Here is a 23969-nt window from a genome sequence, read left to right on the forward strand (position 1 = left end):
AAGTACTGCACTTCAAACTCTTTTGTTGACCACGATGTCTACTCCATTTCTTCTAAGGGACTCTTGCCCACAGTAGTAGATATAATGGTCATCTGAGTTAAATTCACCCATTCCAGTCCATTTTAGTTCACTGATTCCTAGAATGTCGACGTTCACTTTCGCCATCTCTTGTTTGACCACTTCCAATTTGCCTTGATTCATGGACCTGACATTCCAGGTTCCTATGCAATATTGCTCTTTACAGCAGCGGGCCTTGCTTCTATCACCAGTCACATCCACAACTGGGTATTGTTTTTGCTTTGGCTCCATCCCTTCATTCTTTCTGGAGTTATTTCTCCACTGATCTCCAGTAGCATATTGGGCACCTACTGACCTGGGGAGTTCCTCTTTCAGTATCCTATCATTTTGCCTTTTCCTACTGTTCATGGGGTTCTCAAGGCAAGAATACTGAAGTGGTTTGCCATTCCCTTCTCCAGTGGACCACATTCTGTCAGACCTCTCCACCATGACCCACCCATCTTGGGTGGCCCCATGGGCATGGCTTAGTTTCATTGAGTTAGACAAGGCTGTGACACCACCCTTATGGCAGAAAGTGAAGAGGAACTGAAAAGCCTCTTGATGAAGGTGAAAGAGGAGAATGAAAAAGTTGGCTTAAAACTCAACATTCAGAAAACGAAGATCATGGCATCTGGTCCCATCACTTCATGGGAAATAGATGGGGAAACAATGGAAACAGTGTCAGACTTTATTTTTTTGGGCTCCAAAATCACTGCAGATGGTGACTGCAGCCATGAAATTAAAAGACGCTTACTCCTTGGAAAAAAGTTATGACCAACCTAGATAGCATATTGAAAGGCAGAGACATTACTTTGCCAACAAAGGTCCGTCTAGTCAAGGCTATGTTTTTTCCAGTGGTCATGTATGGATGTGAGAGTTGGACTGTGAAGAAAGCTGAGTGCCGAATTGATGCCTTTGAAGTGTGGTGTTGGAGAAGACTCTTGAGAGTCCCTTGGACTACAAGGAGATCCAACCAGTCCATTCTGAAGGAGATCAGCCCTGGAATTTCTTTGGAAGGAATGACGCTAAAGCTGAAACTCCAGTACTTTGGCCACCTCATGCAAAGAGTTCACTCATTGGAAAAGACTCTGATGCTGGGAGGGACTGGGGGCAGGAGGAAAAGGGGACGACAGAGGATGAGATGGCTGGATGGCATCACTGACTTGATAGACGTGAGTCTGAGTAAACTCCGGGAGTTGGTGATGGACAGGGAGGCCTGGCATGCTGCAATTCATGGGGTCGCAAAGAGTTGGACACGGCTGAGTGACTGAACTGAACTGACCCCCTGCAGGTGTGGCCAGATGACCACAGGGGTAAAATTCGTTTCAGCCCTTTTTATTGTTTCACTCTAGGGCCTGTGGTGACATCCCATCACCATCTTCTTTTACTTATTTAGATACTAATGGACAAAAATTTCCCCAATTCAGTAGAGAGGTGCATGTATTATGAAAAAGGCAACATGGTTTTTATACAAAAACAACTTTCAAGAGGGGATGGTGTTACAGATAGAAAGGCAACCTGGGCACACCTGGCCTTAAGAACAATAACCACACAGCCTGTTAAATTTGTGGCTTCCTGGGAGAAAGAAAAATCTGGTAACCTTGTCAGAAGGTCTTAAGCTCATGCAGGGAGATTTTCCTAAGAGGGTCTCATTATATCGGGATATGGTGTCAGCACCTTAATGTGGAAACTTCAATAATCATCTCTGAAATGCTTTTTAATGCCTCTTAAGGCGCTTACGGAAAAGGCAATGGCAACCCATTCCAGTACTCTTGCCTGGAAAATCCCATGGATGGAGGAGCCTGGTAGGCTGCAGTCCATGGGGTCGCTAAGAGTTGGACACAACTGAGTGACTTCACTTTCACTTTTACTTTCATGCATTGGAGAAGGAAATGGCAACCCACTCCAGTGTTCTTGCCTGGAGAATCCCAGAGACGGGGGAGCCTGGTTGGCTGCCGTCTATGGGGTTGCCCAGAGTCAGACATGACTGAAGCGACTTAGCAGTAGCAGCAGCAGGGCGCTTACATTAAAGTGGTTTTAAGTTCATGTTTTATCTTCACGTTAGACTGTGAGCTCCTTGAAGGCAGAATTCACATATGATTTATTTGTATATGCCCAGAAGCCAGCATAATTCCTGGCTAGGGTTGCCAGGTGTAGCAAAAGAATAAAACAGAAATTACTAAAAAAAAAAAAAAAAATATATATATATATATATATAAAATTTGTCCAACTGAGTGTTCTGTATCTTACCTGGCAGTCTTATCCCTGGCATACAGCTAGCCTCAATAAACATTAGTAAGTGAATGAATGAATGAATGAATGAACTAGCATCAAAACAACAAATGGAGAAATAAACTGGTAAAAATGTGGATTGATCATGTAAAAGATGCTCATGTAAATTATGCCTAACAGTCACAGAACATCAAAACTGTGTCTGGATAACATTCCCCCTCTGAAAATCTGACAGCCTGGCTTTCACTCGAGATGTATTTTCTAACCATGCTTTATCAGTGACTTTACAGAGTGTCCATGTGGGAAGAATACTAATCTTCTGTTAATCGAAGTGTTATGTCTCAACAACTCTACATCTTAATTCCACACATTTCTGATTTCATATGTTTGCCTAATTGTTTATTAGTGTGTACCAGTTACACAAGAAAATTGACTTTGGATGGTATATGGGGTTCAGTCATTCTGAAGCACAATCATCTCTGTATCTTCCTTTAAAATTGCCAAAAGTGTGCTTTTATTCCAGCCGAACCCTGGGGTTTTGGGTAAAGTCATTCACCTTGATTAAACCATCAGGACCAATACTGTTTGGGAGAAAAAAATTGGGGTGTTAGTTTATTTAATATGTAATCTTAAGAAAGACAATATATGAACAACTCTCTCCCTCCAACTTAATTCTGCTGTGGCTCCTGCCCTCATCACCCTCTCTTTGTCTGACCTCTTGTCTGTCTGTTCCTCCTCCACCCCGCCTCCACCACGGGTCAAACCTGAATGTGAGCCAGAGACACTCGGAGGGCTTGCTGAAGCACAGGTGCCTGGTCTCAGCCCCAGGGTTTCTGATTTGATGGGCTTAGGGTACAGCCTGAAAAACTGCATTTCTAACACGTTCCCAGGTGCCGCTGCTGCTGGTCTGGGTGGCACTCTAAGAGTCACTGTCCTATACCATTCTCTCTCTTCCATTTCCCCTTCTCTTTCTGATCCCTATTCACAACATTCCTCTGTTCCCAGAGCTGCATAATACAGTAACCTCACTATGCCTTGGTCTGTTGGATTTGCTTTCCATATACGATTTCCCCTCCAATTGCTAAATGTTTGCTTACACTTCCTGTTCAATGTAGTTCAGCATTCGACTGACGTGTGATGCTGAGATCTCCCCATCCACTTCAGCGATATACGTGTAGAGAAACTGGAAGGTGCTGAATGGGATCCGGGGAGGGCCACTGTCATGGTCCGATGATAACACTTCACACACTATCTTGAGAGTTTTGGCAATGGTCTATAAAACCAGAAGGTTAAGTGAGGAGAAGCTCACTACTCCACGCTAAATTCCTAAGATCAGTTTAGATATAACAAAACAAAAACCTTGCTCTCATAAAATTAAGTGGGGATGATGCAATATTCTGGAAAGCTTGAATTTTTTATGCTGAATGTCAGTGAACTCAATCTCAAAATATTGAGTATCTACTGGGTGTCTTTCTTTTTTTTGTTGTTGTGGCAACCCTATCTATTCACAAAATAAGTACTTTAAAGAAACCACAGCTACCATCTCTATGGAAGATAATGGTTAGAATATATAAACAGCAAACCCTCTTATCAGAAAGGTAAAATCAAACTTAGGTCAAATGAATTCACTTATAGTAATAATAAAGATTAGTTACCTGAATGTCCAAACAAATGGTGTGAATCACTAAAGTCCTCCAAGAGTAAATGTTAGAAGTAAATGGAGAATCTTCGGGCTGTGTTACTATTTTATTTCCTTTATTACCTTTCTTCTCCCCATATGATTTTCTTAAATCACTTGCTTCTCATTTTGAAAATATACTCACCTCTGTCTCTACTGGGTGTCTTTCTATAATATTTCCTTTCCTTTCTTGGTGGGAGGGATACTTTCAAGGAATTAAGTTTATAGACTGTTGAATGCTTTAAGACATTTATTACCTTAATGAGAATAACCTCACTTAAGGAGGGGAATTTGATTTTGCATGCTACAAAATTAGAATAATTTCTTCTGACTTCTCTCTGGTCTTAGTTCTAAAGGGCTGCAGTGATTAGGACAGCTTATCTGCTCCAGAGAGACACTTGGAGCCATGCCACAGGAGGGGGGCAGGCCACTTCCATTTACTCTCTGTCTCCTGCCCTTGGGAGTTCTCTCCTGGAGGCTGTTGTGAAGCGGTGTGTGAGGCAGTGTGCCAGGTGCTTCGACAGAGGAGGGCGGGGGGTGGGCACACAGGAGGCTGGTAAGAGGTTGTCAGAGGATGGGAGGGCGTGTGCATGACTTGAGGTCAGCGTGGCAGTGGTTTTGGGTAGATTTACGAGCATGTGTGCACGAACTTCACAATTCCCATCTATAGCTCATCCTCTGTGTGTGTTTTTTTTTTAAACTCTATTGCCCTATTGCTTTTGTTCTGTAGTCCTCTTCCTACAGCCTCATCCAAATTGGGGTGCTGTTATGGACTGTGTTATGTCTGCCCAAAATCCATATGTTGAAACCCTAACCCTTAGGGTTTATGTGATTGTATTTGGAGATGGAGCCTTTAAAGAGCTAATTACGTTAAAAGGAAGTCATTAGAGTGGACTCTAATCCAGTAGGTCTGGTGTCCTTACAAGAAGAGGTTACGATGCAGAGAGAGAGAGACCAGACTCGTGAGTGCAGAGACGGACGACCACATGAGGAAGAGGGAGACAACTTCCATTCACAAGCCAAGGTGGTTCCATTTACAATCTTGATCTCAGACTTCCAGCTTCCAAAAAATATTGCTGTTGTTTAAGCCACCTAGTCTGTGGTACACTGTTACGGCAGCCCTTGCTTTCTGCCTCAAACATCTTTTATTGATTATTCAAACAACAGACGTTCAAATTCTATTGCCTTCTTAAGATTTTCAAATATTTAATAAATAGATCAATGGATAAGAACTCTCTGGACTGGAGCTTTTTGGTAAACTTAAATAAGCCTAAAGTAAACAGAGATCTGGGCTTCCCAGATGGCTCAGTGGTAAAAAAAAAAATCTCCCTTGCAATGCAGGAGACAGAGGTTTCACCCCTGGGTTAGGATCCCCTGGAGAAGGAAATGATAACCCATTCCAGTATTCTTGCCTGGGAAATTGCATAGAAAGAGGAGCCTGGCAGGCTACAGTCCCTAGGGTAACAAAGAGTCGGACATGACCTAGCTACTAAACAACAATAAAAACAGAGATCTGCATTCTGTTGCACAAGTTTTTTTGGTCAGATGGGGGTCCACTCCATAAAGATAACCTTTAAGCATCTTGCAAGCCTCTTTTTAAAACTCAGAGGTGAAAGCCTCAGAAAGTGAATTATTTGCTGACAAAACATGCCCTTCCTTCTAGTGAACACATCACACAACCTCCTCTTGTATATAATTGGTCTCCGTGGAACAGGAGGTTGAGAGGTATTCTAGAGGAAGAAATGCTCTAAGGGAAGAGGAACGCATGCTCAAAGGGAAGTGTATCTGCAGCAGTTTGAACCACGTGTAGATTCAGGGAGCTCAAGACTGGAGTAAATGTACCTGCTTCCTAAAATTCCTGCCATTAGATTGTCTGTAAGTAGGGGACTCGATTTCCTAAATGGCACGGATATCATGGCTGACTGTGAGTTGGCAAAGCAAGAATGCAATTTCTGGGCTTGCCTTGAAGGATGTATAGATTAGCAAGAACGCACCCCTCCTCCAGATGGTGACACCCCGACCTCCCACGTTTAAGTTCCCAGCAACAGTCCCGCATGAAACAAAGGGGTAAAATGGGATGGGCTCCTGGATTCACAGGGCACCCTTTATTTATGGACTGGACCTGCAGGTGGACTTCAGCACTGGGCGCCCTTGACATAAGGATACAGGACACAAAGTCAGGCCCCCGTCACCGCTCAGAATTGGTGGGTCCACTGCTATCCTGGGCCAGGCTTGAGGGTGTCTCAGTGGAAACCGAGAAGGTGGAACAGAATCACAGGATGATAGAGGCCAAAGAACCTCATGGAACATTTACTCAAACCTTCTCATTTTAGCAGGGAAGTAGAAACATCACCTCATGGGTTTTTTCCCCTGGTGTGGGAGGCAGCCATATCAGAGTAAACCTAGCAGCTGCAAAGGGAGGGTTGGAATTTGGTTTTCCCAAGTCATTCTAGGTTACTGTGAGGCGTGTGGATGAGAGGACTCAGACACCTCCAAGGTGGTGGGCAGCTGTGACGTGGAGCAGATGAGGGCACTCTGGAAGTGACTTAAGGAGGCCCTGAACACCAGGGAGAATGGAGGTTTGCCGGTTGGGGGACTATTGTGCCGTGAGAAAGAAAAGACCAAAGGCTTCAGCTGCACAGCTAGCACCACACAGGTGAGTATTTCCATGGAGATCAGAGATGCTGGAGAGGACCAAGGGAAGTGGGAACCCTCCTACTGGGTGCTCCGAGATCCCAGCATCACCCCTCTCCTTGAACACTCAACTGCCACCTTGCAGAGAGGAGCTGTGAGGAGAAATCTGAGAAACTGAGTAATTCACCTGAAAGCTGTTTTTAGTTACTGCAGCAGATGAAAAACTCCTGGGTTGGGTTGAATCTATTCTTTTCTTAATCCACTCTTCATGGGTAGGGTAGGTGCGGAAAAGCAGGATTAACTACAGAGAAAGTACATTTCCCCCCTCCATGAGCATCTGTGAATATGGCGTGAGTAAGCTTGTGACCTTACGAGAATTTAATAAAATGTATCATTTTTCATTTTTCCTCTGTGATTTTCCCCCAATCCATGGGGCTATTTCCACAGAAGTGTGGCAGTGCCCATTGGCAACTCATTTGCCTCTGTTGCTGGGAATAGTTTATTCATTGCATAAGAGTGCTAGGAAAGGCCATGAAAAAGGAAAAAACCCAAGAATGACCTCTTCTCTCTTCCTCTCTAAAGAAATAATTATGCTGAAAGTTGAGCAGAATCACAGGAAAAGTTGGACTACAGTATTTCTGATAATTTTCTCACAAGCACAAGTGTCAAGTACACATACTCAGGATATTTGAGAAGGAAGAACAAGATTGTATTTAGATATACTGAATGATTCAAACTACCTTTTTTGTACCATTTGGTTTTGGCAGAAGTAATAATTTTCTCGTTAATTTTTAAATTTGTACGTATTTAAGGGATTTTTAAAAAATCATTTTTCTGACTCATTTTCATTTGCTATTATAATAGTGTTTAACAAGAGTGAGTCCACATATAATATGATACCTAAAGCTTTTAAGTATGTTTCTTTGAAGTGGGAAAATGGCTTTTCCAATTGTAAATTCAAGTCAAATTTGGAAAAGGCATGAATTTGTATGAACATCCTGCATCCATGGTGATGTCATGACTATGAATCTGGAAACAGCCTCATATCTTCTTTCCTGCTCTCTTATCTCTGATTTTTGTATCCAATTATGCTTATCATACAGTAGTTTTCTATAAGGCTGTATTTCTTTTTTAAAATCTCTATTGTTATATCTTCTAGGTGTCTGAAACCCAACTGTAAGCCAATCTTCGTCTACAGCTGGCTCTTGCTTATCTTTAGGAACATGAATGGAGGGAGTGGAGTGGCAATAAACCTAAGTGAAATTAATAAATAATCCAAAAACTGCATTTTAGTCAACTTCTCCCCAGAACCAGATGACAGCTTTCCCTGCTCTCCTCCCCATCCCTGCTTCTGGCTAACAAGCAGAGAAATAACCTTAATTCAGAGAGGAGGGGGAGTAGAAAAGAAGGGGTAGGCTCCTTATCAACCCTGGAGAATTGACTGTGTGTACTACACCGCCCCCCCCCCCCCAACCCTCCTGGAGACTGTCCAGCCCCACAAAAGATTTTCCCTTAAGGAACAAAAAACGTTAAAGCTAACTTACAACTCCAAGAGAGCTACAGGCAAGGGCTAGAAACTTCAGCCACTCAATTTCCTCCGTGAAGCGGCCCACATTCATCACACTGTTAAACAGGTCAGTTGGGAGATTCAGCACCTTCCACATCTGGGCCAGCTCATCTGCATGGACAATCAGTCTGCCACCAACCTGCAGGGCGGGGGACCGACATGAGACAAGGAATGAGGGGTAGGAGGAGAGAAGGCCCTGAGGACACCTGCCAGGGCAAGGGCCCTGTTCTCCCAGCATACAGCAAGGGATGGGGGAAGGTGTCAGGGGTCGGCAGGGACTCTGGCAGTTCTCTTTGCAAGGGTAGAGAAACGTTCAGCCCAGTGAAGAACGTTCTGATATATAATTTAATCACTTGAACTTCAGGTATAAGAGTTATGGGGAAAACATACATGTATATTACACTTTAATTTTTTTCTAGGTCTTTTATTATTTGCTGTTTCATCCCTAGGTTGTCCCTATAAGGCAGAGAGGGCAGCCTGAAAATGAAACCAAGGAGTAGAGAACTTGTCTGGAAACACTAATTAATGGTGAAACTAGAACTAGAACTAGATGTTAAATCCCTTGCTTCTAGACCCCACTGAGTTCTTTGTACTAGACTCTAAATGCATTGCTTTAATATGGGGTCTATGGTCTGGATGGCTGATGTTGCTTGTTCCCAGGTGCCTCGGCTCTCTGCCATGTCCACTGCACAAAGTGCTTGGCAGTCAAGAGGAGAAGGGCACAAGTGGCTAGTTGTTGGCCAACAATACAATAGGGGTGCAGATGCCCCAGTGAAGTACTACTATGCCTTCCCTGGTCCTCTGATTCCAGTGAAATGCTAAACCTCTGGGACCAACGCATTTGGCTAAGTCAATCCTGAATCACCTCAAACCTGTATCCTAAAATGAGGTATGGTAGTGCTAAATCATATTTCTTGGGAGTTGGCCAAGCTGCAAGTTGTCTTAGGACAGACCCTTCTCAACCAATCCCAGGACAGCTCCCAGGATGATATGGCTGTGCAGAGAGCCTAAAAGCAAGGCTATGCTGGCACCTGAGATAACTGGGGAACTATAATATGCCCCTCCCCAAACTCTGATTGGCATCATATCTGGACTTGATCAGTAAGGAAGACACTGTCAGGGCATGTGGACCTGCATTTTCTAGAGAGAAGGAATTCAAATTGCATTGAGACCCTGACAGTTCTGGCAGCTTCAGGACAATGCAGAATGACCCAAGTGACAAGTCAGCTTACAGCCTATTTCAGCATCTTTCCTATTTCCACAAGGGAAGATTTACTCTCAGTGCATGCTTTAGTGAATTTTAAGACAGTGCCGAGTGGCCAGCTGATGAGCAAGAGGACTTTTGTCTGCACCCATCCAAACTCAGTATCACCCCACGCTCCTTATCTGCACTGCCTGTTGGCACTTACCCGGGAATGCAGGATCTTTAACAGCTCCGGTGTCAGTTCAGCCCAGTTAGACAAAGCCACTCGCTCAGACCGCTCTCTTACTGGAGGAATCTCTCCACGGGACATAGCCCCAAAATAACTACAAGAAAAAAAGGGGTGGGGGAGCTTCAGTGGCCTCTGGCTGCTTTGGGAATCCCTTCTCCTCTTTTTTTGAGGGTAGGGGTGGAGGAAAGAACATTTATTAAGTGGCTTCTGTATGCTAGATGGACTTCCCAGGTGGCTCAGTGGTAAAAAAAATCAACCTGCCAAGCAGGAGATGCAGATTTGATCCCTGGGTTAGGAAAATCCCCTGGAGAAGGAACTGGCAACCCACTCCAGTATTCTTGCCTGGAAAATCCCATGGACAGATGAGCCTGGTGAACTACAGTCCATGGGTTGCAACTAAATAACACCAAATATGCCAGATGTTGTTTTTAGTTCATTTATGTACGGGAAAACTCTGAATGTGTTGCTGCTGCTGCTAAGTCGTGTCAGTCGTGTCTGACTCTGTGCGACCCCACAGACGGCAGCCCACCAGGCTCCCCGTCCCTGGGATTCTCCAGGCAAGAACACTGGAGTGGGTTGCCATTTCCTTCTCCAATGCGTGAAAGTGAAAAGTGAAAGTGAAGTCGCTCAGTCATGTCCAACTCCTAGAGACCCCACAGACTGCAGCCTACATGTGTTACTTCACACTTAAGGTATAGAGATGGCTTAGGGAATAAGTAGATTTGTTTTTCTCTAAGGATGTGGAATAACCAACAAAAGTTTGGTATGAAATTCCCTGAAGCATAGTGGGTCTGGGTACTTTTTTGTCATTCTCTTCTAAATGTTTTACATTTATGTGTACATGCACAAAAAGAGACATACACATATATACAGGCATATGTGTGTTGAGATATAATAATATATATATAGTATAGGTACATACACATGTCTATATATACGTATGCATATAAAAGGAAAGAAAATTATTGTTGTTTTTAAATCCCCTACTCTTTTTTATGAAGGAAGAATTCTAGTACCTGAAGGACCTTTTTTTCAAACATAAAAATCTTTGTGCTTGGTATGGCTATCTACATACTTAAAGTTGGTATTAGGCAGTGGTGCTAAGTGCTAAGTCACTTTGTCATGTTCAACTCCTTGTGATCCTATGAACCATAGCCTGCCAGGCTCCTCTGTCCACAGGATTCTCCAGGCAAGATTACTAGAATGGGTTGCCATGCCTTTCTCCAGAGGATCTTCCTGACCCAGGAACTGAACCTGCATCTCTTACATCTCCCACATTGGCAGGTGGGTTCTTTACCACTAGCTCCACCTGGGAAGTCCCATTAACTAGTGGGAGTCTCCTACATTGGCAGGCAGTTTCTTTACCGCTGAGCCACCTGGGAAGCCCTAAAATCTTCATCTTCCCTCAAAATTTCAGCACTGCCTGAACATCAGTGCTTTGTGGAATGCACTTTGTTTTGGTGCAGTGGGAAAAACAATGAGTTCTGTTTGGGGACTGACCTTTGAAGGAAACTGGCTGCCTGCAGCAGAGAACAGACATGAGCAGTTGATCCACAGGGCACTGATGCTATGTGGAAAGGCCTGTCTCCATCAGAAGCCTCGTTATTGACTACCCATGGATCACAGCCTCTGCCCCTCTCTTACTTTTTATGAATTTCTCCAGCTCCAGGTGATATACAAAGAATTCAGATGAAATTTTATAAAAGCCCATTTTAGGGTGAAGTTATACAATGATGAGATGGTTGGATAGCATCACTGATTCAATGCACATGAACTTGGGTAAACTCCAGGAGATAGTGAGGGACAGGGAGGCCTGGCATGCTTCAGTCCATGGTGTCATAAAGAGTTAGACACAACCGAGAGATTGAACAACTTACAATGATGGGGTGAACCACGGCCTTTTAGCCGTGTCTAAGTTGTGTCATCACACAACGCACAGCAACAGCTTCCAAGACCAAAACATCTTCCAGGCACCCCTTGGAGGTCATCCACAGGGAGGACAGAAGAAATACTTCCAGGTCACCTTACTAATGTACCTGAGTGGTCTCTGCAGACCAGGTCAGTGTGGGGGTGAGTGAGACTCAGCAGCATCTTTGAATCTTGTAGCAGAGTTAGTTAGAGCGTGTGGAAATGAGCCTATAGTCATGGGTGTAATCCTCCGTGGGTTATCTGGCTTCATTTGTAGTGAGCATTTCCTTGGTTCTTCACATTTGTGTGGTCACACATACCCAACACAAGACAAATGAGTTTATGTCCTGCTGACGTCTGGGAGGTGGTTTCTTCATGGATATATGCAGGGAAACTTTGGCTCGTGGTAAATAGACATTTTGTCTTGAAAATACTTTGTGGAGTTTTATCTCTAAAATGCTGCAGGTTCCTAAGCCACATAAAACCATCTGACAAGTGCTTTCTGTGTCTGAATAGATGGAAAGTGCTCTTAGGTCATGTTCTCCTTTTTCACTGTAGTTAAACTGCAAACTGATTCTTCACGGATATCTACAACACTTATAGCACACGATACGATATGGAAGCAAGCAAACTACAACAGTGGAATGTTTTCTCCCATAAATGTCAGGGACACTACCAAGAAATGTCATTTTTCTTGCTATAAAGCAGCAGTGCAAGAACAATAAAATGAGGTTTTTGAACTATGGTGTAGTATAAAAGTCTATCTGGGTGTGCCAAAGGAAATTAGTCTTCTGATGCTTAAAGTTCAATCGTAGACGTTACATATAAAGCTGAGAACGGAAAACTAAACAGGGTTCATTACCAGGCAGAGCAGCCCCACTTGTGTCTTGTTTTTATGAGCGCTCCTGGCTCATTTTCCTTCCATTTGTAGAAACTTCATACTAGCCCAGCCCAGGAGCAGGAGCACACTGGTCAGGGAGACTCCGTGAGGGTCCTCTTGGAATACATCTTGAGCCTTCTCAGAGGTATCAGTGCTTCCTCCTCACCACCTGCTCAATGGGCCTCCTCAACCTCAGGAGGAAGGTGCTCCCCTCCCCCAACCTACCAGCTCTGGTCTGCAGCCTCTGACTCCGCACCCCCTCTCCCAGTGAAGCCCTACTAAGGAGGCCATCACCAAACAGTAAAACTAGCCTGAAAGTGGTCCCTGGGAGGATTGGTGCACTCCTAACTCTGCCCCAAGCCTCAGTTCCCCCGTTTCATGCAGGCACTTTTGTCTAAGGAGCAGTTTCGTAGCTGGGAGCCTTTCTGTGTGAAGTTGTTTCAGTCCTGGCTAGCAGTTACTGAGTGAGCTCCTTCCACTGAGCAGCCTCTGAGGTGTCTCCTGAAAGGGGACACCTGTGTTTGAGGCACAATGAAGCCAGGCCGCTGCTCCGCCTGCCCCCGTCACTAGCGCAGTGTGGAATCCTTATGCTGAAGGAACACATTAGTTCAAACTCAAGAAAATAGCGATTTCCCCAAAGACGAGATACAAAGTGTCTGTGGCTAGGCTCAAGAATGAGCTTTAACAGTAGTAGAGGAAGGGATCTCATTACAGGCTTTAACTCAGGAGAGAACCCACTTGGACTGATCCCACACAGTCCGCCCCGCGGGCTCATCGCATAGCTCCCCCACATGTGCACCGCTGCCATCTGGTGGTGAAATCTGAGAATGAGGCTCTGGTTTACATCAGGGAAAGGCAGGCTAAAGCTCTGAGGGACTCGGGGCCTTTCTTTCCACTGGGACAGGGAGTGGGGGAGGGGCGGGGGTGGGAGCAGGGACCCAGTGGAATGTGCTTGAGTGATGTGATGTGGTAATCTAACTCTTGCTGATTGCCCTAGGACTTTGACTATAGATAGCCCTGGCGTCCTATCGCTCAGTCTGGTTCACTTGGCGAAGGGCCTCCATCCTCTCAGTTTGCGGGATTTCTGTATGGATTTAAAGTATCAAAGCAACGTGACAGCTGAACATCACAAAGATTATGCTAATCAGTCCCAACTCCCAGGCTGCAGCCATGACAACCTCCTCTCAGTTTTGCAAACCTTCCCTCCTCCACCCTCCACCTCCACCTCCAAGGGGAGCCAGGGGCTTGAGGTGAGAAAGGAGTACGTACTCTGCAGCCCACTGGATGAGATCCTGCGGCTGGGACCGAATGGCGGCTTTGGTGAATTGCTTCAGCAATTCCGGCAGCTCCGGGGGGATGCATATTTGCTTATCTGTCTGAGGCATTGATTGATTGACCTATTGTCAGAGGAAAAATAAAATAAAATGAGAATCTTTGAATCATAAGATGACAGGAATCTTCGACAGGAGGTCACCCAGCCTCTGTGAGACACTCTCAATATTGGGGGTTCACTACCCCACAAGACAGACCTATTGTTACACGACCCCGAAGTTAGAAGGCCTTCACTAATCCCCGCTTTCTGTTGTTATAATTATTTCATTTACTTAAAAAACACACAATATTATTTGTTCATTAAAAAAGTAGAGGTTAGCTTTGCACAGTGGCGGTTTCCTGGCCAATGAGGTTTATCCGAGGTAGGATTATTGCTAATTTACAAAAAAAAGGTAGAGATCAATAAGAAGTAAACAGAAAGACCTCTAATGATAGCACCCCCAAAATACTGAATCTCTCCATTCAGAATTTTTCCAATGTAAATATATATTTGTATAAATAAAAATGGGTTCATGCAAAATAATTTGCTCAACATCAGATTACTACCATCTTCCACATCACACAACTCTTATTGGTCCCATAAGAGTTGTAGCAAAATTTACTCTGTGAATCCTCCATTACTTGACATTGTATTACATATTTCCAAATAAAAATGATCACTAAAGAGCCATTTGATAAACAGCTCTCTATACCTTTGCAGGCATACTCATCTACTTTAATTGTAAAGAGAAACTTGTATGTTTCATTCAAAAAGTTCCAGGGTAAATTGAAACAAAACATGAAAGTCCATAGATAGTATACACCATGCACAAATGAACAACAGATGAAAAGACTTTGTTTGCTTTAAAATAGAGTATAAATGCTCTGAAAAGCCCTGTCTCTTCGAAACACCTGGATATGAGACAAATCCCAGCAAACACACCTTTCAAATTGTTTTGCTGAGCTTGCAAGAAAGTGAGGGGAATCCTCATGTGCCACATAAGTAAGGCAGAAATGAGAGTGGAAAGCAAATGAAGAGGTTAGGGCTGTCTTGGGGCAAATGTAGATGCCAGGAACTGAGGCTTTGAGATAAAAGGCCAGGCAAGGAGTGAAAAAGTAAACAGCTGAAAGGAAGACTCTCTTATTCCCCTAAACCTGAAGCCCTTCAGGGTTCACACACTTAGTGTGAAAGGATGGGACTGAAAATACCTGCCTACTGGCAAAGGGCAAGTGGCACAGAAATCTTTCTCCCTTGCTGCTTCTTTTGTGGTTGGTTAGTAGCTAAGTTGTGTCCAACTCTTTGTGACCCCATGGACTGTAGGCCATGGACTGTGGTAGCCCTACAGTCCATAGCATTTCCCAGGCAAGAACACTAGAGAGGGTTGCCATTTCCTACTCCAGGGTTGCTGCTTCTTATTGGGGGAGAAATAGTCTCCCACAAATATGAAGCCACAAGCTAGGTCTAAGTTTTAAATTTATACTACCAGCCTGGTTGGGAAATCTCAAGACAAGAAATTAAAGTGGTATCAGGTTGGTGGTACTCCATTATCTTCCATTTTGTGTACTATTGTTCAGAGGAAGAAGGGTCTAAAGACATCAATTTTGCATACAAAAATTCAAGGGTAATTACCATAAAAGTAATATAACCACCAATCAGAAATAAGAAAAGGAATTAAAAGTAATAACAACACAACTTGATTGATCCAAAAGAAGGCAAGAAAAGAGGGGCTGGGGAAAGCATAGGAAAAGTGGATAAATGACATGATAGAAGAGAAGTCACATATATCAGTAATCAGTAAAAGGAAAGGTCTTAAATGTGCCAACTAAAATACAGAAATTGCCAGACTGGATTTTTTAAATGTCTAGTTGCAGGCACACCTGAAAAGACTCAAGTATACAGAAAGGCTGAAGGTAAAAGGATGTATGGATAAATAGGCAAATAATAACCAAAGGAAAGTTGAGGTAGATGAGTCAAAACCAGACGAAAGAGACTTTAAGGCACAAAGCATGTAAGAATAAAGAGGGTCACTACATAATATAAAAGCTTCAATTCATTGGGAAGATAGCACAGTCCTCAGCAAGTATCACCAGGGTGAATCTCATGATGCTGGGTAGAACAAGCCATATATTAGTTAGGGTCACATATATAATAAGAATAGCATTATAAGAAATTAAATTATAAATTATTATGCTTATAATATTATAAGAAAGAGCAAAGGATGATAAATACAAATTCAGAATGGTATTGTCCTTGATAGGGGAGGGAGAGAGATACCATCAGGGAGGGAGATGCAACAGGAGTCCCAACACTATTAGGAATGTTCTATGTTTTAAGCTTACATGTGTGTTTCATCATTTTTATGTCTAAATTTAGTTATGTATTTTATTTGTATGTATGAAATAGTTCACAATTTAAAAAGTTATTGTTACAAGTTGATTGTTTCTGATAACTTTTCAATTCATTTTATCTAGCAAGGGGCAGTAACTTAGTTTGCTCATATTGTCTGCTCATAACCATGTATATATATCTGATTAAAGTGGTCAACTGTATCAAACAAGTCAATCCTAAAGGAAATCAACCATGAATACTCATTAGAAGGATTCATGCTGAAGCTCCAATACTTTGGCCACCTATGTGAAGACTTGACTCATTGGAAAAGACCCTGATATTGGGAAAGATTGAGGGCAGGAGAAGAATGGGTGACAGAGGATAGGATGGTTGGATGGCATCACCAACTCAAAGGACATGAGTCTGAGCAAACTCCGTGAGACAGTGAAGGACAGGGAAGCCTGGCCTGCTGCATTCCATGGGGTCACTAAGAGTTGGACATGACTGTTAGGTAACAGGTACGGTTTCAGTTTAGAAAGATGAGAAAGTTGTGAAGATGGATGGGGGTGATGATGTCACAAAAAAGTGAAGGTATCGAATGCCACTGTACACTTAAAAATGGTTAATGTGATCAGTTTTATGTATATTTTACCACCAAATACATACATGTAAAATATATTTATATATACATAAATAGATATATAATATATATAACAAATCTTTTTGTTGTTGTTCAGTCACTCATTCTCCATCTCCCAAGCCCCCTCTCTAGATTTGTTTCTGAACACAATGCCACCATTCTTCGGTCGTTTGGCCTCCAAGCCCTGGAGCCTCTATTCTCTTTAGTCTGTTGAATCTGTCACTAAATCTCATTGATGTTTTGTTTGACATGTGTCTCCTACTCATCCCTTCCTCTTTATTTTCGCCTTATTTACTCTGGTTCAGTCCTTCACCTCCTAATGGGCTACCCTATCTCGGGTTACTCTCTGGTCTCTCCTGACTGGTATGTCCTGATCTACCTTCTACACTGCTGTTAATAGGTCAGAAAGTCCAGCTGACAAAATGATAATCCAATCCTGACTTTCAAGGCTCTCCATTAAATAAATTTATATAGAATTTTACAGTATAAATTTTTACTAGTATTTATCAACATAAATTTCTAACACATGGTTTACTCTGGCCACTTTCCAAAAAAATTATAAATTCAAAGCTTAGCACTTTCCCACTGTTAATAATACTCCATCCAGCTTTCCTCTTTCCCTCAGTATGTTGCTAATTCAGGCTGGCTTAATTGAGGGGTCCTCGCTCTTTCTTCCCATCTGTTAAAACCCTGCACATCCTCGCCAAGGTTCATCTTGAGTCTGTGCTATGCCATGAGCCTTCCTACAAACCTTGAGTATCATCACATATTCTTTGTAGCACACATTTTACCATTTCTTCCTATTCTGCCTTTATAGATCTCTAAAGCGGAGCTTCCCATAAGTGGTCATGGCAGAATGGGTTACAGGTGTGCAGTGATTGATTAGTGATTGTATATTTTTCATAGTGATACAAAATTTACAACCATTTTACAACTATACACAAATTTATAACAGTTGAAATTATATTTGGATACTGTTTCGCTCAGTCAGTAAACTTCCAGATTTCTGTGATTATTGTTTTGGTGCTTAAGGTTTTAGGCAGAGCACATGCCAGCAGAGATGCTTTTATAGAATTTCCCCCTTTAACCACCATGTTAAAACCACCTCTAAGTTTGATCACTGTTTTAACTGCAATGTATTTACTGTCAGTGCCAAAGTTTTGTGCATATATGTTTCCAGTACTTAGGTCTTCCTTTAATTTTCTCTTATTTTTAAAATTTACTCCCTCAAAAGAAGGTATATGTTTTAATCATCATCATTTCTCTCTAATAAAACATAATTGATTTTGTTAATTTTAAAAAATTGTGTCTTGATTTATATATTTATCTATCCTTGGTTTGTGATGTTAAATATCCAAAATTTGATTCAGTATGAAATTCTATGACGTTATTTGTTTGTGGAAATTAAAAAACTAAGCTCTCTTCTAAAAGCAAATAATAGTGTAAAATAATTTAATTGATTCAGTAAGAGACTGTGGGCCTTTATTACCTTATAAAAATATTTCTCAAAATACTTTAACTATACTTGAGTATGAGTAATATTTACATTTTGTGGACAGTTTAGCATTTTAACTGCTAAATTAAATGGTAGCATTTCTTAAAATTCCCCTTTTCAAAAGTGTTATGAAACTACTCTAAAGAAAATGAACAATTTTATTCTATCTGAAAACTGATTTGTTACAGTAAAAAAGGCCTATAGTCTCAAGTATTTTAAATATATGATTTATTTTCCTACTGCTGCTGCTGCTGCTGCTAAGTTGCTTCAGTCGTGTCTGACTCTGTGTGACCCCATAGATGGCAGCCCACCAGGCTCCACCGTCCCTGGGATTCTCCAGGCAAGAACACTGGAGTGGGTTGCCATTTCCTTCTCCAATGCATGAAAGTGAAAAGGGAAAGGGAAGTCGCTCAGTCGTGTCTGACTCTTCGCGACCCCTTGGACTGCAGCCCACCAGGCTCCTCCGTCCATGGGATTTTCCAGGCAAGAGTGGTGGAGTGGGGTGCCATTGCCTTCTCCGATTTTCCTACTATATAATTTTGAATTAATATCTAATTATAATTTAATACTTGTGCAGATTCACAGACATTATACATATAGTCCAAAATATAAATTTAAATCACTTATTAGGCAACATAGTGAGGACTATTTGAAATTTGGATTTGTTTCCTCTGATAATTTTTTTCTTTACCCAGATATCTGCCTAAATATCTCATTTTAATGGAAAAGTTATCGAATGAAAAAAATGGTGCCAGGTAAATTATGCCAGAGCCTTAACAGAAAATATCTATATTATACAGATAGTCTTTTAAGAGATTAATTCTCAAAGTCTTTGATCTCAGCACCCCTTACATTCTGAAAAGTTATTGAGGATCCAAAAAGTCTTCTGTTAATATGGGTTATATCATGCAATATTTGTCATTTTAGGAATTTTAAAATATTTATTTTAAAATAAAAATAGCTCCTTCATATCTTATAAAAAATAACTATAGTTTCTAGAAAACAAACCAACAAAAATTCCTAGTGAGAAGTGTGGCATTATATTTTCTGAAAGTCTTCTAATGTCTGGCTTAATAGAACCAGCTAGATTATCATATCTGCTTTTTGCATTCAATCCATTTGACTGAATTCAATCACACATCGTGTAGCTTCTGGGAAACTCCAGTGTACACTCTTAAGAAGAAGCATGAGAAACACCTACAATGTCTTGATATTATTACAAAAATAGTTTTACCTTCATGGATTCCTACCCCCTAAAATCTCAAGGATCCTCAGAAGTCCCTGAAACCACACTTTGAAAACCACTGCTTTATGAAATGTTTTACAAAGGTGTTTACAACTACACGGTAGTTTACATCAGGTTGGGTTCAGGAAGCTAATTAAAAGGTCACATAATTAAGAAGTAAGGCCAAAATGTCTCCCACAATTACAGAATCATTTTACCCACCTGCCTGAGATATGATCACATTCGGAACCAAATGAAGCAAAGGAAATATAAAAATGGAACATTACTATTAGAAGATGCATAGATGCAGTCTCCACATGACCAAATCAAAGTGTTTCCTTGCAGGGTGATGAATCTACAGATGTTAGTAAGAGTGTACAGTTAACAGCACTAGTTAGCATCCCTCAAGGGGAAGGCTTGGAAGAATACTGATTTGCCAGAAAGTACCTTGAGAACCCCATGAACAGTATGAAAAGGCAAAAAGATAGGACACTGAAAGGGGAATATGCTACTGGAGGTCAGTGGAGAAATAACTCCAAAAAGAATGAAGGGATGGAGCCAAAGCAAAAACAATACCTAGCTGTGGATGTGACTGGTGATGGAAGCAAGGTCCGATGCTGTAAAAAGCAATATTGCATAGGAACCTGGAATGTTAGGTCCATGAATCAAGGCAAATTGGAAGTGGTCAAACAGGAGGTGGCAAGAGTAAACAACATTCTAGGAATCAGCGAACTGAAATGGACTGGAATGGGGGAATTTAACTCAGATGACCATTATATCTACTACTGTGGGCAGGAATCCCTTAGAAGAAATGGAGTAGCCATCATGGTCAACAAGAGTCTGAAATGCAGTACTTAGATGCAATCTCAAAAACGACAGAATGATCTCTGTTCGTTTCCAAGGCAAACCATTCAATATCACAGTAATCCAAATCTATGCCCCAACCAGTAACACTGAAAAAGCTGAAGTTGAACGGTTCTATGAAGACCTACAAGACCTTTTAGAACTAACATCCAAAAAGATGTCCTTTTCATTTATAGGGGACTGGAATGCAAAAGTAGGAAGTTAAGAAACACATGGAGTAACAGGTTAATTTGGCCTTGGAATACGGAATGAAGCAGGGCAAAGACTAATAGAATTTTGCCAAGAGAACGCACTGGTCATAGCCAACACTCTCTTCCAACAACACAAGAGAAGACTCTACACACGGACATCACCAGATGGTCAACACCGAAATCAGACTGATTATGTTCTTTGCAGCCAAAGATGGAGAAGCTCTATACAGTGACTGTGGCTCAGACCATGAACTCCTTATTGCCGAATTCAGACTTAAATTGAAGAAAGTAGGGAACACCACTAGACCATTCAGGTATGACCTAAATCAAATCCCTTATGACTATACAGTGGAAGTGAGAAATAGATTTAAGGGACTAGATCTGATAGACAGAGTGCCTGATGAACTATGGACAGAGGTTCATGACATTGTACAGGAGACAGGGATCAAGACCATCCCCATGGAAAAGAAATACAAAAAAGCAAAATGGCTGTCTGGGGAGGCCTTACAAATAGCTGTGAAAAGAAGGGAAGTGAAAAGCAAAGGAGAAAAGGAAAGATATAAGCATCCGAATGCAGACTTACAAAGAATAAGGAGAGATAAGAAAGCCTTCCTCAGAGATCAATGCTAAGAAATAGAGGAAAACAACAGAAAGGGAAAGACTAGAGATCTCTTCAAGAAAATTACAGATACCAAGGGAACATTTCATGCAAAGATGGGCTCGATAAAGGACAGAAATGGTATGGACCTAACAGAAGCAGAAGATATTAAGAAGAGGTGGCAAGAATACAAAGAACTGTACAAAAAAGAGCTTCATGACCCAGATAATCATGATGGTGTGATCACTCACCTAGAGCCAGACATCCTGGAATGGGAAGTCAAGTGGGCCTTAGAAAGCATCACTATGAACAAAGCTAATGGAGGTGATGGAATTCCAGTTGAGCTATTTCAAATCCTGAAAGATGATGCTGTGAAAGTGCTGCACTCAATATGCCAACAAATTTGGAAAATTCAGCAGTGGCCAGAGGACTGGAAAAGGTCAGTTTTCATTCCAATCCGAAAGAAAGGCAATGCCAAAGAATGCTCAAACTACCACACAATTGTATTCATCTCACACACTAGTAAATTAATGCTCAAAATTCTCCAAGCCAGGCTTCAGCAATACGTGAACCATGAACTTCCTGATGTTCAAGCTGGTTTTAGAAAAGGCAGAGGAACCAGAGATCAAATTGCCAACATCCACTGGATCATCGAAAAAGCAAGAGAGTTCCAGAAAAACATCTATTTCTGCTTTATTGACTATGCCAAAGCCTTTGACTGTGTGGACCACAATAAGCTGTGGAAAATTCTGAAAGAGAAGGGAATACCAGACCACCTGACCTGCCTCTTGAGAAACCTATATGCAGGTAAGGAAGCAACAGTTAGAAGTGGACATGGGACAACAGACTGGTTCCAAATAGGAAAAGGAGTACGTCAAGGCTGTATATTGTCACCCTGCTTATTTAACTTATATGCAGAGCACATCATGAGAAACACTGGGCTGGAAGAAGCACAAGCTGGAATCAAGATTGCTGGGAGAAATATCAATAACCTCAGATATGCAGATGACACCACCCTTATGGCAGAAAGTGAAGAGGAACTAAAAAGCCTCTTGATGAAGGTGAAAGAGGAGAGTGAAAAAGTTGGCTTAAAGATCAACATTCAGAAAATGAAGATCATGGTATCTGGTCCCATCACTTCATGGGAAATAGATGGGGAAACAGTGGAAACAGTGTCGGACTTTATTTTTCTGGGCTCCAAAATCACTGCAGGTGGTGACTGCAGCCATGATATTAAAAGACACTTACTCTTGGAAGGAAAGTTATGACCAACCTAGATAGCGTATTGAAAAGCAAAGACATTACTTTGCCAACAAAGGTCTGTCTAGTCAAGGCTATGGTTTTTCCTGTGGTCATGTATGGATGTGAGAGTTGGACTGTGAAGAAAGCTGAGTGCTGAAGAATTGATGCTTTTGAAGTGTGGTGTTGGAGAAGACTCTTGAGAGTCCCTTGGACTGCAAGGAGATCCAACCAGTCCATCCTAAAGGAGATCAGCCCTGGGATTTCTTTGGAAGGAATGATGCTAAAGCTGAAACTCCAGTACTTTGGCCACCTCATGTGAAGAGTTGACTCATGACTGGGGGCAGGAGGAGAAGGACAGAGGATGAGATGGCTGGATGGTATCACCGACTCGATGGAAATGAGTTTGAGTGAACTCTGGGAGTTGGTGATGGACAGGGAGGCCTGGTGTGCTGTGATTCATGGGGTCACAAAGAGTTGGACACGACTGAGCGACTGAACTGAACTGAACTGAACGAAACAAAGTACTCAGGATGAGTAGTAACTAAATACTTTAAAAGAAATAAGACTTTCTAGTTTATGCAAGAACAACAATTTAGTACTAGTGGGAAAGCTGTGATGACAGGAAGGTGTGAGGGCTTTACCTTATATCTCTTCTCCATGTTCTGATCACTTGAGATGCAAGTAAGACATGCTTTGTTTACAGAGGTCTAGTCTATATATTTGCCTGTAGATGTGAATTCCATATTAAAGGATGTTACTAATAAATCCCAGAGAAGGCAATGGCACCCCACTCCAGTACTTTTGCCTGGAAAATCCCATGGATGGAGGAGCCTGTTGGGCTGCTGTCTATGGGGTCGCACAGAGTCGGACACGACTGAGCAAGTTCACTTTCCCTTTTCACTTTCATGCATCGGAGAAGGAAATGGCAACCCATTCCAGTATTCTTGCCTGGAGAATCCCAGGGATAGGGGAGCCTGGTGGGCTGCCATCTATGGGGTCGCACAGAGTCGGACACGACTGAAGCCACTTAGCAGCAGCAGCAGCAACTAATAAATCCAGGCTGCTATGGTTTTGTCTGCTTTCAGCTCTTGTGAAGAAACAGTCTGCTGTTTGCTACTAAGTTACCTATCAAAGGAAAATTTTTTCTTTCTTTTTTTTTCCTGGAGGCTAGGAACTAAAAGAGGAATTGAAAATGTCAGTGATTCTTATTGCAGAATTGTTGGGGAGAGATTTTTTTCAGAAAATTGGCTTATTTGACATTTTCAAGCACCAGAATAAATTTAATAAAAATCACAATGAATGTTTGAAAATATAAAAGTATACCAACAGTGCTCATAGATTCAAGGGAAACATGATGTTAGAAGTAGTTCAGTGGGGAGTTTAAGTAATATTTCTAACTTTAACCCTAAATAAGACTAGTAGCAAAACATGTTAGGTGTCATGTTACTTGTAGATACTTGATGTAAAAAAAATTAAGTGAATTAGAAATCAATTCACATTATCCTAAAAATTTCAACCAAAGACAGAAGAAATCAAAGTATTCAAATTTTGGTTAATAGATAGAAAGGAGTTTTCTGTAAGTCGGAGAAAAATCAACCTTTTTAACATTTGCTAAGTAACAACCATCTGTGGGGCAAACTTTCTCACTGATGGTGACTATAAGAATTTGAAGAGATATACACAAT

The 23969-nt window shown here is 41.9% G+C and overlaps 1 protein-coding gene, 1 long non-coding RNA gene and 1 pseudogene across 5 annotated transcripts; 2 read left to right on the forward strand and 1 right to left on the reverse strand.

Moving 5' to 3' along the window:
* Window positions 1-2591: 2591 nt before the first annotated feature.
* ROPN1 (rhophilin associated tail protein 1) lies at window positions 2592-13955 on the reverse strand. Of its 4 annotated transcripts, none has more exons than XM_055570291.1 (5): window positions 13659-13955; window positions 9578-9695; window positions 8146-8307; window positions 3387-3562; window positions 2592-2870 (listed from the first exon to the last, which is right to left on the reverse strand). In XM_055570291.1, exons 1-5 carry the CDS (start codon window positions 13772-13774, stop codon window positions 2804-2806), a joined length of 639 nt encoding a protein of 212 aa, XP_055426266.1. In that variant the 5' UTR covers window positions 13775-13955; the 3' UTR covers window positions 2592-2803. The 4 variants fall into 4 exon arrangements, with proteins under 4 accessions (XP_055426266.1, XP_055426268.1, XP_055426267.1 ...); XM_055570293.1 differs by lacking the exon at window positions 13659-13955 and adding an exon at window positions 12372-12953 and having other exon boundaries at window positions 2598-2870; XM_055570292.1 differs by lacking the exon at window positions 13659-13955 and adding an exon at window positions 11102-12953 and having other exon boundaries at window positions 2598-2870.
* On the forward strand, window positions 5745-7888 carry LOC129644858 (uncharacterized). The gene is made up of 3 exons (XR_008711019.1): window positions 5745-5842; window positions 6412-6623; window positions 7761-7888. It is a non-coding gene; the product is annotated as an uncharacterized LOC129644858 (long non-coding RNA).
* Window positions 13956-14038: 83 nt separating the features above from the next.
* Window positions 14039-14211, forward strand: LOC129645207 (uncharacterized; annotated as a pseudogene).
* The last annotated feature ends 9758 nt before the right edge of the window (window positions 14212-23969 follow it).

This window comes from Bubalus kerabau, chromosome 2 (assembly GCF_029407905.1).
Source record: "Bubalus kerabau isolate K-KA32 ecotype Philippines breed swamp buffalo chromosome 2, PCC_UOA_SB_1v2, whole genome shotgun sequence".
NCBI classification, from domain to species: Eukaryota; Metazoa; Chordata; class Mammalia; order Artiodactyla; family Bovidae; genus Bubalus; species Bubalus kerabau.